General features: G+C 43.4%; 1 protein-coding gene across 4 annotated transcripts in view; it reads right to left on the reverse strand.

Annotated features, from left to right (window-relative positions):
- The window catches only part of MTA3 (metastasis associated 1 family member 3), a 1736304-nt gene that overhangs the window by 426974 nt on the left and 1291668 nt on the right, over positions 1 to 17662 (reverse strand). For all 4 annotated transcript variants that reach the window (XM_069608476.1, XM_069608475.1, XM_069608474.1 and 1 more), the window contains one exon: positions 16477 to 16563. In XM_069608476.1, the coding sequence (XP_069464577.1) occupies positions 16477 to 16563 (87 nt within the window). The remainder of the gene's footprint in view (positions 1 to 16476; positions 16564 to 17662) is intronic.

Below are 17662 nucleotides of genomic sequence, written 5' to 3' on the forward strand. Positions count from 1 at the left end.
AATGCACAGTTAGAATACGCCCACAAATATCTAACTGTTGGTAACAATCGGCAGGAAGGCAACAAACATAACATTAATCAGAAAGATGAAGGAAACACTCAAAGGAAAGAAGGAAGTAGTTAATACCATAGTAAATGAAGGTTTTTTTAATCCGACAAGGATTTTTTTTCCCCAGACCCAAGGATTAGATAAGCAAACACAGAAACTGAGTGCAAGGCACAGTACACTGGTTTGTAAACTAAATATGAGAGTAAAAAAAAAAGGTAAACTGTCTATTAAGCAATGTAGTACATTTTCAAAAAATGCAAAGACTAACATACCTATTTCTTTTATCACAGATATGGAAAAAGGGATACTTCCGGCAAGTACGATAACCATTTAAAAATTGAATGTGGATTCTGAACGAAGTAAAGAGTAAGTATGTTGGCAGTCATTTTCTACACATGCAAATCTACACGTCCCATCTATGGTACTAATATGCTGCAGTGCCTGTAGGCTGGCCCTTGCATCTTCGGTGTGTAACCTACCACCTACGCCTTACGACCAAGGTACAAGGAGTATACCTCCTAGCCACAACCATCACTGCATATCAAAATCCTGGTCCTTGTAAATTAGCTACTTATAAATTTACTTTTCGGACCATCGTCTGCAGCCATGCAGGCAAGACACTAGGGCGTTGACACAACTAGCGCATTACACCACACCCATATTCACTTGTAACTCCACTGCTTATGACTTCAGTCTTGGGTGCATGGCCTTTGGGCATGCAGTCAAGAGTCTGGGTGCTGGCCAGAAACACCACAGCATATCGGAATCATTGTGCCTTGTCAATTTACTATGTACAAACTTGGTTTAGGGAGCATGGCCTTTGGCCATGCTCCCAAAACGCTACGCCCTCCCCACAACCATCTTAATGATGTTGCATAGTACAAGTGTACCAATAGCAGTGATATGGTGCAGTAGTTTGGAGCCACAGGCTACAAAGGTGAGTTTGAGGCCATAGCATTATGAATGTATGGGTATACAGTATTTAAAATGCATAGTTACTTACAACTGCAGTGCTTATTACTTTGTTCAAATACTCTACATCCTGGCCACTACTACCACACCATATTCCATCCATTGTGGCATATAAGTACACTACGAATAAATGTACTTTTGGGGGCATGCCCTTCGGCCATGCACCCATGATTGCAGCCCCTCCCCACAGCCACCACAGTGATGCACTACCACACCATATCGTACCCATTGTGCCTTGTAAGTACACTACATATAACTGTGCTGTTGTGTGCATGGCCTGCGGCCATGCACTCATGACTGCAGACTCTCCCCACAGCCACCTGACTGATGTTCAATACTAGGGGTGTCTCTGTAGCTCTGAAATGCTGCACTGTTTGTGCGCAGGGCCTAACATTTTAGGTGTATGGCCATACATTTCAATATATGCTGGTGAAGCCTCTTATAACTCCAGTGCTTACAGGTTTCCTGTTGGGTGCATGCTTGGGTGGATGGCATACAGCCTGCAACCAGGCACCCAAAAGTACACATCTTGTCCACAACCACCGCACTACATGAAACCCATGTGGACTTGTAAGTGAAGAGGTTATAGCTTTGTTGTTGGGGGCATGGCCTTCAGCCTTGCACCCAAGAGTACACACACTCCCCACAACCAGGCAATCGATATGCATTAGTAAGGGGGTATCCATGGGTGTGACATGCTGAAGTGTTGGTGGCCAGGGCCTAGAGTTTTGGAAGTAAGGCCTTCGGCCTTCGGCCATGCATCCAAGGCTCTAGGCCCTGGCCACAACCACCGTAGCATGTGCCACCCATGGCGGCGTACTGATAAATACAATAACCATAGGAAAAAGTATTTCAATTATGGCATGGTGTCAATTGCAATGTTCCCTAACACCACACGTGTCCTTACAACTGTTACAAGTTCCTCGTGCACTACACAGACTGAAATATTTCCCTTATTGGACCCCTCATTTTCTGTGCGTACAAGGAGGCCATAGAAAATACAGCATGAAGAAGGTATAAGTGTGTTATTGGGTTCAAGGCCTTTGGCCAAGCACCCAAGACTGCAGAGTCTCCCCACAACCACCTCAGTGATGTGTGGTAGTGGGGTTTTTTCTATAGGTGTAGTATCCTTCAGTGCTTCTGGCCAGAGGCTTCACTCCTAGCTGTATGTCGATAGATATTACATGGGATGGGTGTGTAGTGCCTTGCACGTCCAGTACTTATAACTTTGTTCTTGGGTGCATGGCCAAAGGCCAAGACTGCACACACTCCCCAGAACTTGGCAATGGATACGCAATACTACGGGTGTATCCATGAGTGTGACATGCAGCGGTGGTTGTGGTCAGGGCCTACAGTCGTGGAAGTAAGGCCTTCGGCCGACGGCCATGCATCCAAGACTCTAGGCCCTGGCCACAACCACTGTAGCATGTAACACCCTTGGTGGCGTACTAATGAATATAATAATAGCCATAAGAAAAAGTAATGCAATTATGGCATGTTCTCAATTTCAATGTTCGCTACCACTATGCGTGTCCTTACAACAGTTACAAGTTTCCTGTGCACTGCATGGACTGAAATGCTACCGTTATTACCCCCCTTACACCTGTACTATCAGCTAAAGCCATCTTAACTTTGCGCCCCCTGTTGTGCAGCCTATGACCACAATGATGATATCACAGATCACATCACTGATGACATCACTAATTACATGTTGTATGAGAACACTGATGACATTACAAATCACATCACTGATGCCATCACTGGTGACAACACTAATTACATTGAAGATAAATGATTACATCAACAATGGAATTAGACATAACATCATTTATAAGTTAGCTCATGAAAAGTTTGATAACCTTAATAACAATTTAGGCCGTGGACTTAGCCATGACAAAGGCTGGGCTCACTGGCCAGTACCAAAGACCATAGTTTGCAGTCGGTTACTGTTCAAAAATACCAATGTGCATGGTTAAAAGCCATGCCTAGTAGCCCATCACTGTTTTCAAATATACAGCGGGTAACATTGAACACTGTAGTCAGTGGCCATGGCTAAAGGCCATAGCTAGTGCCCATTAATATGTTAGAATATACAGTTTGCATAGCTCAAATCCGTGGCCACTGGCTAGTATTGTGTTGAAGACAATGGCTAGTGGCTGGTTAGTGTATGTAGTATGCAGTGGGCACCGCTGAAGTCCATAGCTACTGGTTGGTTCGTTTTGTATAATACACAGTGAACACGGCCGAAGGCCATCGCGTATTGCATTTTAGTATTGTAAAATATACAGTGGACATGGCCAAAAGATGTACAAACTGCTCAAGGACAAAGGCCATGGTTAGTTTCCCATTTATATGTTAGAATATATAGTGGCCACTGGCTTGTATTGTTCTAATGTCCATGGCTAGTGCCTGACCAGTGTATATAATATACAGTGGACACGGTTGAAAGCTGTACCACTGGTAAAGGCCAAAATCTATGGTTGGTAGACTGTTAGTGTTTTAAAATATTGAATACACATGGGTGAAGGTTGTCACCACTCTCCATAACTGAAGGCCATGACGAGTACCCATTCATGTGTTAAAATATATTTGGTCATGCACACTGAACATGGCTGAAGGCCATGCTTAAGGCCAGTTATTGTAATGTAATTAGTGTTGTCACCAGTGATGGAATCAGTGATGTGATTTGTAGTGTCATCAGTGTTCTCATGCAACATGTAATTAGTAATGTCGTCAGTGATGTGATCTGTGATGTCCTCATTGTGGTCTTTGGCTGCGCAACAGGGAACACGAAGTTAAGGTAGCGTTAGCTGAATTTCAGGGATTTTGTTGCATTAAGTTCTCACCTTAATCTCCCTGCAACTAAAGTTGTCTCCTCGAATTTCAAGGGTTTAGGTACAATGTATTGCTCATTTTAACATCCCTGCAACTAAACATTTTTCCTTGAATTTCAAATTTCTGTTATTGCATACATAATTCACATTAATAATACAGACAATTCAGCTAATCAAAACACTATATTATGTCTAGAAAGTAAACTAAAAAGCAACAGGATAACCACACCCCCCCAAATAAACCTGTTGTCACAAAAAATGAGTTTGCATATGTACTTAACTTGTTAAAGTATTTACATGTATATGTACTGTTCATGAATAGTTATTAAAATCTTACAGTAACTGGCAATATATTTTAAAATAAATATTTACCAGACTACTGCCCATATATAGGTAGATATATTTATATTTGTTATAGCCATGTCTACGAAGGAAACATGAGCGGCTATGCACAGCAATGACTGGGGGACGGAGGTAACCCGCGTGTGCGAAATGAGCCAATCGAATGTCCTTCCACATTGCAGTCACATCTAAATGCCTCATGCTAAATAAGATCACTGGACTGCACTTCAACAAACCTTGCTACCTCCCACTTGCGTTGCTTTTCTTTTAAATAAATTAAATTATTTCAATTAAAAAAACATACAACCTTAAACCCTTGTCTGCCAGAGTTCGAGGCCCAGCATTTAACCTCTTGGACACAATGGCTTGGTGCTTCATGCGGCATACATTTCATTCTTAGCCTATAATTTAATATATTCAATGATAAAAGACTAGGTATGAAACTTGTGAAAATCCAAACAATAACATCATTGTAGGTTAATGGTTAAGTGCTGCGTCTGGAGCTCCTTAAGGCCAATGTTCTATGATAGCATTGGTCAGCATTAATGTGTTTTTTAAAATGTAATTTTCTCTGTTTTATAACACACAGCATTCAGGACCGTGGACTGTCTGCCATCCATGCTGAAACCGGGACTGACCCTGCTTAGTTTCAAAGTGAGGAAGGATCCAGCCACCTTAGGCCATGTTTCTCTAAGTGTTCTTCTAGGGGGACCCCATATATTAGGCAACATGGCCTTAGTGGGCTGACCCCTTCCTCACTTTGAAGCTAAGCAGGTTTCATCCCAGTTACTGCAGGGATGGGATACACACTGTTGCTGTAAAAATACCTATTTAATTATTTTGTATTATTTATTATTGGCTGGGAGACTACAAATACCAGGATGCAATTCTGCAAAAGGAAAAAAATTGGCCCTAGTGCAAAACCTTCAAGTACTGACAGAAGCACGTTTTAAAAAAAGTTACTAATTCAGAGGCCCATTCGGTCACGCATTCAGGCAGTAACCGGGACTGACCCTGCTTAGCTTCAGAGCAAGAAAAGGACTGGCCCATTCCTCTAAGTGGTCTTGTAAATTAGGCTAATTTATCAGGACACATGGCCTGAGGAGGCTGGCCCCGTCCTCACTTTGAAGCTAATCAGAGTCGGTCATAGTTACTGCATGAATGGTAGACCTGGATCGCAATTGAGTCACTGGACCCAACATCACTATAGTTATAAAATATCTTTCAAATTCTTTTTTTTTTTTAAATGTAACCGCGGGTACCGAACTACACATACACGCGGTTATCTGTAGTCCTCTGTAACCTCAGATATAGCAGAGAATATCGGCAAAACAGCCAGAAAATAAATGCTTCCCAGGCCATCACCAAGTGCTCCCCTCATCTGTGCCAGCTCCCCCCACTCGACAGACTGCACTTCCCCTGCCATCTCCCTTTCACCCCATAGCACACGCTGCTTCTGTAACGCAGTTTGCTTTCAGATGTCGGCTATTCGCGGTTATTGCTGAGGCTACAGAAAGCTTTGTGTTGCTAACTTGGTCGCTGGACCCCCTCCAACTCCCAAATTTCACTCAGTGCTTTCTAGCCACACCTCTCCCCGCCCCACCTTGATGGAATTTGTATGTTTTTTGACCTGCAAATATCTTTTTACCGTGTTTCATTTTCCCATAACCTCGCCTATAGCCTTAAATATTTCTCACATCGAGAGACAACAAAATGGTAGTCATTTCATTTCTGAAAACCATGAACCTGCAATGCACCATGGGAGATATAACTATAATTTTTGGGGAAGGGAGTACTCCCTTCTCCGTCAAATTTTAACATAAGCACAGCACGGAATAACCCTAAACCACGCATGGCGTGCGAGTCAACGCTTCCTGCCCAAGTTGTTTTGGACCTGGTTGAAATCCGTCCAGAGGTTTGGGCTGTGCGCTATGGCAAACATTGCACCTTTGTGTCTATGGGAAAATGAATGGGAAGTAGGCTGCACTTTTGGCAAAAAAAAATGTTTTTGAAGTTTAATAACATTTTGATTTTTTAACAAATCTTTACGGTAATTTGCAGTCGGGGTTGGGAGGATGATGGGAGTGCAAAATCTTGGCCAAATCCGTTACTCGAATCAAAAGTTATTAACAATAGAATTTGAGGGGTTGCAGTGTCTCTGACTCACCTTCACTATAGGGCGGCTATTATCATATTTGTGAAAATTTGTTTGTATGTTCGGGGTTGGTTGCAGCCCTGTAACAGTTAGTGGGCTAAGGTTGTGGGCTGAGGTCGGCATAACAGTCTGGGGTATACTGGCGATAGTGAAATCTGACCAACCCTACCCATTTGCCGTGTACATGGCGGGCTCTGGCCCTGTGCTATTAGTATAGTCGATTTTGGGAGATTGACGATTTACGGTTTTTCAAAAATAGGAAGTTATGACACAATAAAATGTATTTTAACACAAAAGGCCTAGTAGGCAAAACATTTAGTCTCCTCTCTGATGTCTAAAAAGATTTGTGAAACCACGAAAAGAGAGAGGGTATTGAGCAATTTTAAGTCACCTGTCGCCTAGATATATGTCCATGCAAAAAGACTCTAGCTCTACTTATATGTGTGTGTCTCATGCTAGAAATCGGAGGCGACCCACCTAACTAGGTTAAGGATAGAGGGAGGCATCTTTCCCTATTATCTCACTACTTTATTAAACAGCATGTGTGTATCAAAAATACGAGCACAGTGAAAATCTTAAAAATGTAAAATATATAGGAAGGTAGTATGACTGGACTGGTATGTTCATAGGGTTTTATTAGGTACTGTCCAGTCTTCTCGTAGAAATAACTCTCAATCAGCGACAAAAATATACTGCTGTTTTAAGTTCAGGACTTCTTCCACATGCTCATGTGAAAGTGTCCTACTGGCACACAGACAGACTCTGATGAAGTGTGATCTTCACTTTCAGGCAATGAGAATCTTCAGGTTCTGTGGCGGTGTGTTCTAATCATTATACACATCCTCACTTATCAATCGACCGGTATTGGTAGCACTTATCTGCTATGGCCACCTTCTTCAGGACGGGTAGGTCTGGGACGCTTCCGAGCCACCTTATTGCTCCTTCTGTTGCCAGAAAAACATTTCACAGCTTTTCAACTGCTTGCTGTATTCTGCCCACTATCTGTAGGGATATAGGAGAGACAATTGTGCACTCTCGTTATCATTTTTTCTCGAAGTAAATACGGATCTGCAAATGTCTTATAAGCACAAGGTGCTATGCTGTTATGTCAAAAGAGATACCTGATGTATTAACACAGGATGAGAAATTCTTCTCCCGTGCTAAGTAGGTGAGCTTGTTTTGGTTTTGCATTACCAAAGTCAAGAAGAAGTGTGTTTGGTTCTTCCATCCACCTTCAGAGTTCAGATCTAAAAGGAACATAGAAGCTTCATAGAAAAAAGAACAAGTCATTCCTCGATTTTACTGGCCAGGGGTCCATGTGGATAGAACTTTGTCGCTACCTGTGCCTTATGTCAAAAGACAGCTGCCCAGACAGTACCACCAGCTCCCTTACAACCTCTCACTGTTATTGAGGTACCCTTCTCTATGATTGGATGGACAAAGTAGGGCCTTTAGAGCCTTCAAGGTTGGGGAATAAATACATCTTAGTTATATTAGACTATGCTACCCATTATCTGGAGGCTTTTCCCCTGAAGAACACCACCTCTCAACAGATTCTTACGCATTTGATTCCCTTCCTGTCTAGTGTGAGGTTTCCTCATGAGATTCTAATAGACCAGGGCAGCATGTTTATGTCAAAATTGATGAAGAAGGTTAAGGAGATACTCCAGATTAAAACATTGTGTACATATGTTTATCATCCGCAAACAGATGGATTAGTGGTACGCTTTAACCAGACTTTGAAAAACATCTTTTAGAATCTGGTTGAAGCTGATGGATGCAATTGATCCCCAGGGCCCTTTTTGCAATACAGAAGTCTCCACAGGCTTCCTTGGGTTTGCTCCCTTCGAAATTCTTTATGGGCGTGACCCATGTGATGTATTAGAAATGCTCCAGGAAACTTGGTACGAGAGCGAGGAGGTAGCCCTTCCTATTTCCCATGCTGCCCAGAGTTTGAAAGAACATATAACTATTGTCTTTAATAGTGAACCTGGGATTGTAAAATCTTTAATGCACCACATCCAGATACCATTGGGAAGGTGGCAAATCTGAAGCCATATCATATTCCAAAAGCCAGGAAGGAGACAAGCCTTCAGGAAGTGGAAAACATGTTGGAGGCGGAAATTATAGAACCATCCGAAAGTTCTTGGTCCTCGCCAATAGTCCTATTCGCAAACCCAGAACATTGGTGGGGATTTTGTATCAACTTCAGAAAGCTTAATGCCATCTCCCAGTTTGACAATTATCCTATGCCTAGGATTGATGATTTAATTGACAAACTGGGACCAAGGGCTTATATATCCACGAATGATCTGACGAATGGCTATTATTGGCAGGTACTATTAAATACGTCTGACAAGGAAAAGATGACTTTCTCCGCTCCTTAGGGGTTGTTTCAGTTCAAGGTTCTTCCCTTAGGACTACATGGGGTGCCAGCAACATTTCAAATGTTGATGAATAAGGTATTGCAAACCTTTTCCCATTGTTGTCGCGCATGCCTAGATGAAATGGTAATCCACAGCCAAACCTAGGAAGAACACCTTTTCCATTTAATTGGTATGCAGGCATTAGATCCTCTCTCAGAGCGATGATCCTAAATTCTAGAGTTGTGACTTGTCGCTTCCTTGCAATCAAACTCCTATGTCTGCCCTGAAGTTGTAATCATCCAAAACATTTTTAGATTGTAATAAAAGATGCACCAAACACTATTCTTGTTGCTGTCAATGTATGAAAAGAACTTGATGCCTCTACACATGTTTCACCACCTTAATTATGTGGATCTCCAGGTGGTCTTAATTATCTTTTATAGTTTCATTGATGACCAATATATAGTTGCTGTCTAGTGTTTTCGAAGTATATGTGGCCGATATCTGGAATGTATGATGAAGGAATCCTGTGTCCCATTGTTTATTCAAGATGAAACTTGGATATGATAGTCCAGCATTTGCTTTGTCGATAGGCAGCCACGCGGTTTACTAAGGGATGAAACACGTGTAGAGGCATCAAGTTCTTTTCATAACACAATGTTGTGAGACAGAAAAAGAAGATGCTGACAGCAACATGAATAGTGTTTGGTGCATCCTCTTTTACAATGTAAACAACTTTTTAACCTTTTCCATGTATATGAAGTTGTGAGGGTCATGAGATCCAATCCCAAGAAATATCATCTGGCTCTGGCAGTCGTGAAGTATCTTTTTTTTTCTGTTGGGAAGGGGTTGGTGCAGCCACAGATAGAAAAAGTAAAAGCTGTTAAAGACACTGCTCCCCCTAAGACGAAGACCGACCTTTGGCCGTTTTTGGACATCACAGGGTATTACCGCCGATTTATTCCTAGATATTCCATGATAACATCTTGTCTAATGGATAAATTGAAGAATGCAGAACCACAAGAGTTACGGTGGAGAAAACAAGATCAGGCAAGCTTTGACACACTAAATCAAATACTCTCTAGTGAGCCAGGATTAAAGGCTCCTAATTTCAGCAAGGAATTTATACTACAGACGGATGCGTCTGAAGTGTGTTTTGTAGCTATTCTTTCCCAAAAATATGATGGGGTGGAACATCCTGTGCTATTTGTTAGCCGTACGCTCTTCCCGTGTGAAAAAAAAAACAATGCCACTATTGAGTTGGAGACTCTTGCCATCAATTGGCTTATAGTATATTTAAAAAACGATTTAACTGGTCATAAGTTTAGACTAGTTGTTGACTCCTCTACTCTAACTTGGCTAGGCATATGGAGAGATACTAACCACTACATAATGTGTCGGTTTTTAGATCTACAGTCCTTTTGCTTTTCCATTGAACATAGGAAGGGAAAGGAAAGGAAAAGGTTATGTAGATTTCCTTTCCAGATTTCCTCTAGGTGAAAATGGGGGAGCCAACGTCATTAGGGAAAGGAGATTTCATGATTCACAGGATCTCGTCACTTCTACCCAGGGGGGAGGCTGCTACCCAATATTCCCCATAGGGTTGGTGCAATATGGGACCTCGCAGGGAGAGACTCGCCTCTTGGGGATAAAGATTCCTGCTCTGTGGAGGAACTCCCTAACCCTCCTGCCCTTGCACCTACAAACCCCCTAAGGTCTGTAGAGAGTGAAACTTAAAATACTGTCTGTTACTGTAACATTCCCTCCCTTCCTACTTCGAGACTAGACATCACAGAGACGAGAAAGAATAAGAATGATGGCATTACTTTTCCTAAGAATACTGGAAAGAGGTGGCCACGAGGAGGCATGAAGAGCATATCATGGGAACTACCAACATGACACTGCGCTGGGTGAGATCAGCTAGGAGAGATAAAAACTAAGAACTACTGAGGGAAAGAGAGAGAAGCCGGCAAGGAGTCTTGACTGACCCGGGAACCTGTCAGCTGTGTAGAGAAGCTGGTTCTCATGAGAAAGGATGCGGGAGAGAGTGGAAGCTGCAGCAGAATCCTGTGAGCTGGTAGGGACCCAACTCATTCCAGTGTCGGGGCAGTCAAGTTGGTGGCGTGACCTCTGAGAGGTGGACCGCTCGGTCCAACAACTATGTTGAGACCACCATCCCCAAGCCTTCATGGAACCACGCAGGTGAAGCAGAATGAGGTAACGAGCGAAAAACAAACCACCCTATGACCCCAGGAAGAGCTAGACTCGCGTTCTCACCACAATCAAGGTAACGGGACCTGCAGGATACCCGTGTGGGGTCCGGGAGAACAGAGAGTGCAAGCTGAGCAGGAGCCATCTCACTTGTCACAGTAGTCCTACCCAGAGAACTTAGAGTTAAGACGCCTCAGGAGTATCTCCCACATCACAGAGAACTAGGAGCCAAGAAAGATTGGAGAGTAAACTTCTTCATCGTGGTAGTGAAGCCCAACAAACAAACAGTCATGGGAATCATGGGAATGATCTCCCTTATCACAACAGTGATATTCAAAGTTCTAAGAAAAGATTGCCTTGGGAGGAATCTCCCTCGTCACAATGACAGTACAAATAGGATTAAAGAGTGTCTTAGACAACAAGACCTATCTGGAGATAATCCTCATGACATCGTAAAACAGGGAAGAATTGCTGGAACTGTAAAGCAAGATTTGAGAAGTCCTTGGGAAGAAGTGAAGAGACATATTAGGGCTGTTATCAAAGAATATCCCAAGACAGCCCTCAAGGCTGTGCAGGGTGGGTCAAGAAAAGGGAGTCATTCTAAAGCAAAAGATTGGTGGGAAAGAGATAATGCCTGTGCAAGTCCACCGGGAGAAAGGAGCCATTCTCCTGGTCCTATTTTCATTTGAATGCTGAACTCTTTTTGTATACTAGTGGTAGCGTTAGACAGGGTCTTGGACAGAGGACGGACACACTTTGTTTGGACAATTACCCTGATGACAAGCACCTGAGTTATATTTGTTTAGGCAGGGATAACCCTTTAGAGATAGCAAGAGGCAGGATCTTTTTTCTTATGATTTAAAATAAAACTTGCTGAAATATGCCACCTTTGTCCGACGTCTTGTAGAGTGGTGAGTAAGAAATTGACACAGTTTCCAAAAGATGTGAAGGTTAGTATGAGCAGCAGAGGTGGTTGTAGTGATGCATTGTTGCAATGGGAGGTCTTTATCAAAGCAAACCCTAAAGGTGTGAGTGCAAAGCATGGGAACAAGAAGGCGAGGAAGGAAGGAAATGGGAGCAAAGAAGGTAGGGATAGCAATGGAAGCCAGGAGAAAGATGACTTCTGTTTTCAAAAGGTTCAGCATGAGACAATAGCGAATCATCCATTACTGGATTGCAGTGAGAGAGTTGCCAATCTATTCCGAGAGGGCTGGGTTGAAGAAGGGAAAGGACAATATGATTTGAGTGTTGTCAACAGGTGACAGTGAAAGCCAAAGGGTGAAATAAGTCTACCTACGGCATTGGTATAGACTACGGTGAAGAGCAAAGGGGTGCACTCAGAGGATTGCGAGCGCCAGTTGATTTTAAGGCAGCTACCTCATAGGTAGGAGGCAATCGAGGCTAGAACAGATTTATGAGAACCAGGGTCCTGGAGAATGAGGCGGGAAGAAGAGTGGTCAACAGTGTAAAAGATAGCAGAGAGCTACAAAAAAGATGAGTACTGAAGACAGTTTGGAGTGGTGAGCATCACAGAGAAAGTTGAAGACATACAGCAGTGCTGTCTCTTTGAGGTTTTTACTACAGAAACGACATTGTATTGGACCTACAAGGCTGCTATTCTCTGGTTGAGGACCATACAAACAAAAACCTTTGAATAATAGCATAGAAGAGAAACAGGGTCACTGTTTGCTAGGACAATTAGGTCAGCAGAGGGTTTCTTCAAAAGGTATTGCAGTTATTGATTTGAAAGAGGCAGGGAGAAACCACTGGAGAGGGAGAGAAGTTAATGAGTTCACGTATATAAACGCAGGTGATTGGGACTAAGTGTTCGACCGTTTTAGGACCAAACAAGACGATTGGAGTGCAAGATGGGTTTGCACTGTGAAGGATGGGTGCTATATTGGTAGAAGAGGTAGGGAACAAGTAGCCGAGAGTAGAAGAGCCATCAGAGAGATGGAAGGCTCATAGTTTCATGACTTTTAGAGATGTTAGAGGATAAGTACTAAGGAAAGTCATTAGGAGAGAGGAATGAGGCAACAGATACTGGCTTGGAAGATGTAAGAAAAGTTTGGACAATGGATGAACATTTGCGGGTATGAGTGCAAAGGAAGAAGATTAGGGTTGTGTGCATTGGAGAGAGCAGCAAGGGAATTTCTCAAGACCATGGAGTAGGATAGGGGTTTGGGATTTGCACCACCATCATAGGTTGTTACACATGTTTGTTTTGAGGGCATAGCTATTACGGGTGAATCAGGCATGAGGCAGAGGTTGTCAATGTGCCTGCAGGGTAGTGTTGGTCAAAGGGAGTCATAAGTGCATAGTGACATTCAGAACAGGTATGCTCAATGGAAGACTCATGAATATGTAAGAGAGACGGGAGAGAGGGTCCTCTCATCGTAAAGGTAATGGGCAAGAGAGTCATACTTAAATGTCCACGTGGTCATGTTAGAGGGGAGTGGAGGAGAAAAGGTTGGAGAGTCAGAGACATCAAAGTGAACAATGGAGTGATCAGAGGAGGAGAGTGAAGTAGAGAGAAAGTCAAAACCCAGAAAACTCCCTCCAGAGTTGTAGGCTGGCCATGGAGGGAGTAGAGGGAATGATCAGAAGGGATTAAGTTAAATCACACAGGTGGCTGTGGGGCATTTGAAGATTAGAGTCCTCCAGCATGGCAACGGGGATGTCAGTTGGAACTGAGTCAAGGAGAAGGTTCAGGTCAGGCAAGAAGGAGTTGAGGGGCTAGGGGGCTGATAGAGAACCAGAACAATTAGAGGAGGAGGGACAAGTTGAATAGTGGCATATTCAAAAGAGGAGGTGGTGATGTGCAGGGGGGATAAGGGCAGGCAGCTGGGTTAGGGCCTTATTGATGAGGTTTCCCACTCCACTGACCTTCACAACCGGTCAAGAAGAGTGGAAGGAAGGTAGCAGAGTCGGTGTGAAGAGCAGCTAGTGTAGCAGAGTCATGAGCGGAGATCCAGATTTCTGTGATAGCAATAAATGAAAGTTGAGGGTGATAAAAGACAAAGTGGTCCGAGAAGTATGAAGACATGTTACAGAGGGAGGGATTGTGCTTTCCAGAGGCCAAGTAGAAGAGTGATAGGAGGTGGGGAGAGGAACAGGTGTTGAGTAGTAGGAGAGGTTGGAGAGCCTGGCAGAACAGGAGCTTCACGTTTGAAGGGTGAGGGTGCAGGAGAGCTTGGATCGGGCAATGTGATTTACACATTCTTGAAGTGTCTCAGCATTTCAACCCCTCAAATTATGACCATAAGCAACATAATGAAGCATGGGCAGTAGTCATACAAAAGGATCTTTTTGAGCCCTCTACTCGAATGCACTTTACTGACGTGATACCAAGATGTTTGAATTGAACAGATTCCCATTCCCACTTCTATTGATCATGTATTTTTAGCAACACCCTCTAGAGATTGTAAACCTATACATTGAATAATGAAATGCACAGTGGGTGTATGCATTGGTCCTTGGCCATGTCCAAAGTAAATAATTTGAGACTCCAACAACGTCCTTCCTCTTCAAGATTGAAAAGGGTGTTACTATTGAACTGGGTTGAAACATGTCTATTATGCTCCCCACCTCCTCCCAAAGAGTCCTACATCACCCTGTCACTGTGCATCAGAAACAATCTTGGTCTGTCCAAAGCTCTTGCGAATTCCGTCCCAGTTACACTCAACAAAATATGTATCCTCACAACCTCCCAAACAATAATCCTTACTGGGATCAACAGCAATCGACAATTGTGATCGTATCGGCAACCACTGTTGGATCTCAAGCGGTACAAGAAACGCTGTGGTTACTCAGCTACAACAATATGTCATTAACCACCACATTAAACCAATGTCAGTGTGGCTTCCGTCTGACCCCAACATGCATCTGAATCCTTCCATGTTGCAGTACAGAATGCCATCCTGGGGAATATGGACTATAGGTGCACAGCCATGATCATCCCCCTCAAACTCTGTTTGCTGCATATGCCATTATCTCACATTGTACCCGAACTGAAAGATCACAAGCAACATTCTACGCTTTTTTTGTGTGAATGAAAGTATGAATCAACACTTCCATCCACAACTCCACAACAGTCAAAGGTAGCATTCCCATTACTCCTTTCTATCCCTGGACTGTTTTACTATTTATATACTTCTGATCATGTTCCACTTCAACAAACTGGAATCAACATTTTACTCATTATATAGAAGGCTGAAAAGGAATGTGGTGAACAGTAAAATGGAGTTTCACATGATTGCAGGCCGAGGTCTATGTAGCAGGCAGAAAGCATTCACTGCAGGTGCACACGACAAAGTTCCGAAACTCCCTGCTAAACCCTCATCAAGGGATCACTGTACTCTGGCCTGCCCCTTAAGCCCTCCAACAGACTAGACGATTAAGACAGAAATACAGTCTCATCATGGATATTACACTGCTACCACACACATTAACAACAAATCCTTAAATGAATCCAGAAACCATGATTGACAGGTGAGAAAGAGTTGACCTCAATATAGTTCTGAAGGGGACCAATTGTGATTTTGACCTATATTACAAAAGCAGAACTAATGGAACTGCCTCGCAAGTGTTTGGCATCTTCATGGCTGAGGTGGCCTTTTCCGTATGCTAATTTAGAAGAAAAGCCATTTAGTCAGAGGGGCAGAGGCGTTGCTAAGGGGGGGTGAGGGGGCTTAGGGGCTTATAGCCCCGGATCTTTTGGTTGTAGCCCTGGATAAAATCTCAGGGGCTACAACCAAAAGGCTACCTAGCCCCGAATCCCGACAGTCCTGACATTAGCGTAGCCCCAGATCTTTTCCAGACCTAGCAACACCCCTGCAGAGGGGAATACATGAAGTATGCTGTATCTAAATACTCGGCATGAGATTTAAAGGTTTTAGAAATTCTTCAGAAGGAGAAGATTAGCTCTGCCAAGTGCATGCAGAGAATTGGCTTGAAAACTGGAAATCAAGAGAAGTATGGCTTAACCAATGTGCTTGTAAATGTATGGGCCTTTCAGCAGAGATCATCAGGAAAATAGTCGATAGAATGTTCAATTTCTCTTAAGATTCTGCAGAAAGATTCACAAACTAAACCTGATGGGCACCGGCAGGAGGCTTACGAGAGCCCGAATGAAAACGTATTGGCCATAAGCCTTGTTTAATGCCAGGGCTATCAACGGTGCGGGTTTTGCTAATGCATGAAAATGAATTATGCAGAATATTAGCATATTTTACAGTTCTTGGCTGACTGCCCGTTCTTGTGTTTACACCGGGGTTCTTTCAGTTCCTGACATTAGCATACCTATTTTTGCATAACTCGTGCAGTGTTGATTTTCACAGCCATCATGTGAATGGAAAAATTCTGAAACCCTCCAGTGCTGAATGACAGATGAATCGTCAACCTCGCCTGCGCTCCTGCATAATGAAAGCTTAATATGCCATTCATTAACCTGGGCATAGATGGCACCATGCAAATCACTCACAAGGTGCACTGATTAGGATGTGTGACTCAAGAACCTGATTCTGTCGCTCTGTGGGTAACCACCTACCTAAATGTTGGATAATACTTGACAAAGGTTTTCGAGCACTCTGGATCTTCAAACTGCTTCCGATCGCTTCAGAATGTCGCTCAGCATCTACAAAAATGACAAATGTGTGTATTTCAAGATGATTAAACGTTTTTCGCCTTTCCAAAGAGAAATATGTACTATAGTTTAGAAGCACTTGAGGAGTCTTACAAATTCTACACATTTGAGCACAACTTTGCTCATGTTCTGCAACACATCATTTATAAAGCAATTTGCTTGCCATTTACATGGCCTCTTGGAGCTAAACGCAATCCTCATCTCTATGCAGAGGGTCAACAGTAACAGTTATGATTTGACAAAAAATCTGAACGCTTTTACTAAACCCATAGTTATACTTTATTATTCCAGGCATACCTTCCAGCAGTTACAAACACGCAGGACCCACACGCCTTTGCTTTACTTAAAACAAAAGTAGGATCTATTACCCCCAAAATAAGTGACAATATGTAGGGAGAAACCATGAACAATCATGCTTGCAGAAAAATGCACAATATATCATAACAATGCACATTCAAAGAAAATCAAAAAAGAGGGATGGAACCTCTTGCGACAACAAACCTTGAATGCTGACAGTTTCTCGAGGTGGCTTTCTGTTGTGTGTCACCCCTCCTGGGAGCTCCCGGGAGTGGTGTAAGGGCCACATGGTGTCAACCATGTGACCAACTCAATAAAAAGGACGAGCTGTTTCCGGCTCGTCAGTCGAACAAAGAACTGACTCCGGTGTGGTTATTTGAAGCACCATGCTGGTGCTACACCGAGTGCAGCAGGCCCAATGGCGGGGCCCTGCACGTGGACGGTGCCCCTGCTGGTCAACACCGTCCCACTTGATTGTACCTGCCATGTGTGACCATGGCGACTGCTGCAACCCCCGGCCTGGATTCCCCCAGAGCCGGGGCTGCGGTGAGCTGGGTGCCCCCAGCACACGTGTCCCACTCCGGTGATTGGGGTCGTCAGCGGGGTGACCCCTGCCTGGTTTTAGCAGCTTGGATGCAGCCCCTTTGGTCATGTCGGGTTATCCCAACATCAACTGTGGCCCGTTCTGGTGCTCCGGGAGCGAGCCATTGTATAATTGTATAGCTCCTCTATTCCATTGCAAAAACGGGACCCAGTATTTGCAAATCTAGTCTCGTCTATGCCCAGAAAGCGA

Source organism: Ambystoma mexicanum, chromosome 4q, assembly GCF_040938575.1.
Source record: "Ambystoma mexicanum isolate Mex_15411 chromosome 4q, UKY_AmexF1_1, whole genome shotgun sequence".
Classification (NCBI taxonomy): Eukaryota; Metazoa; Chordata; class Amphibia; order Caudata; family Ambystomatidae; genus Ambystoma; species Ambystoma mexicanum.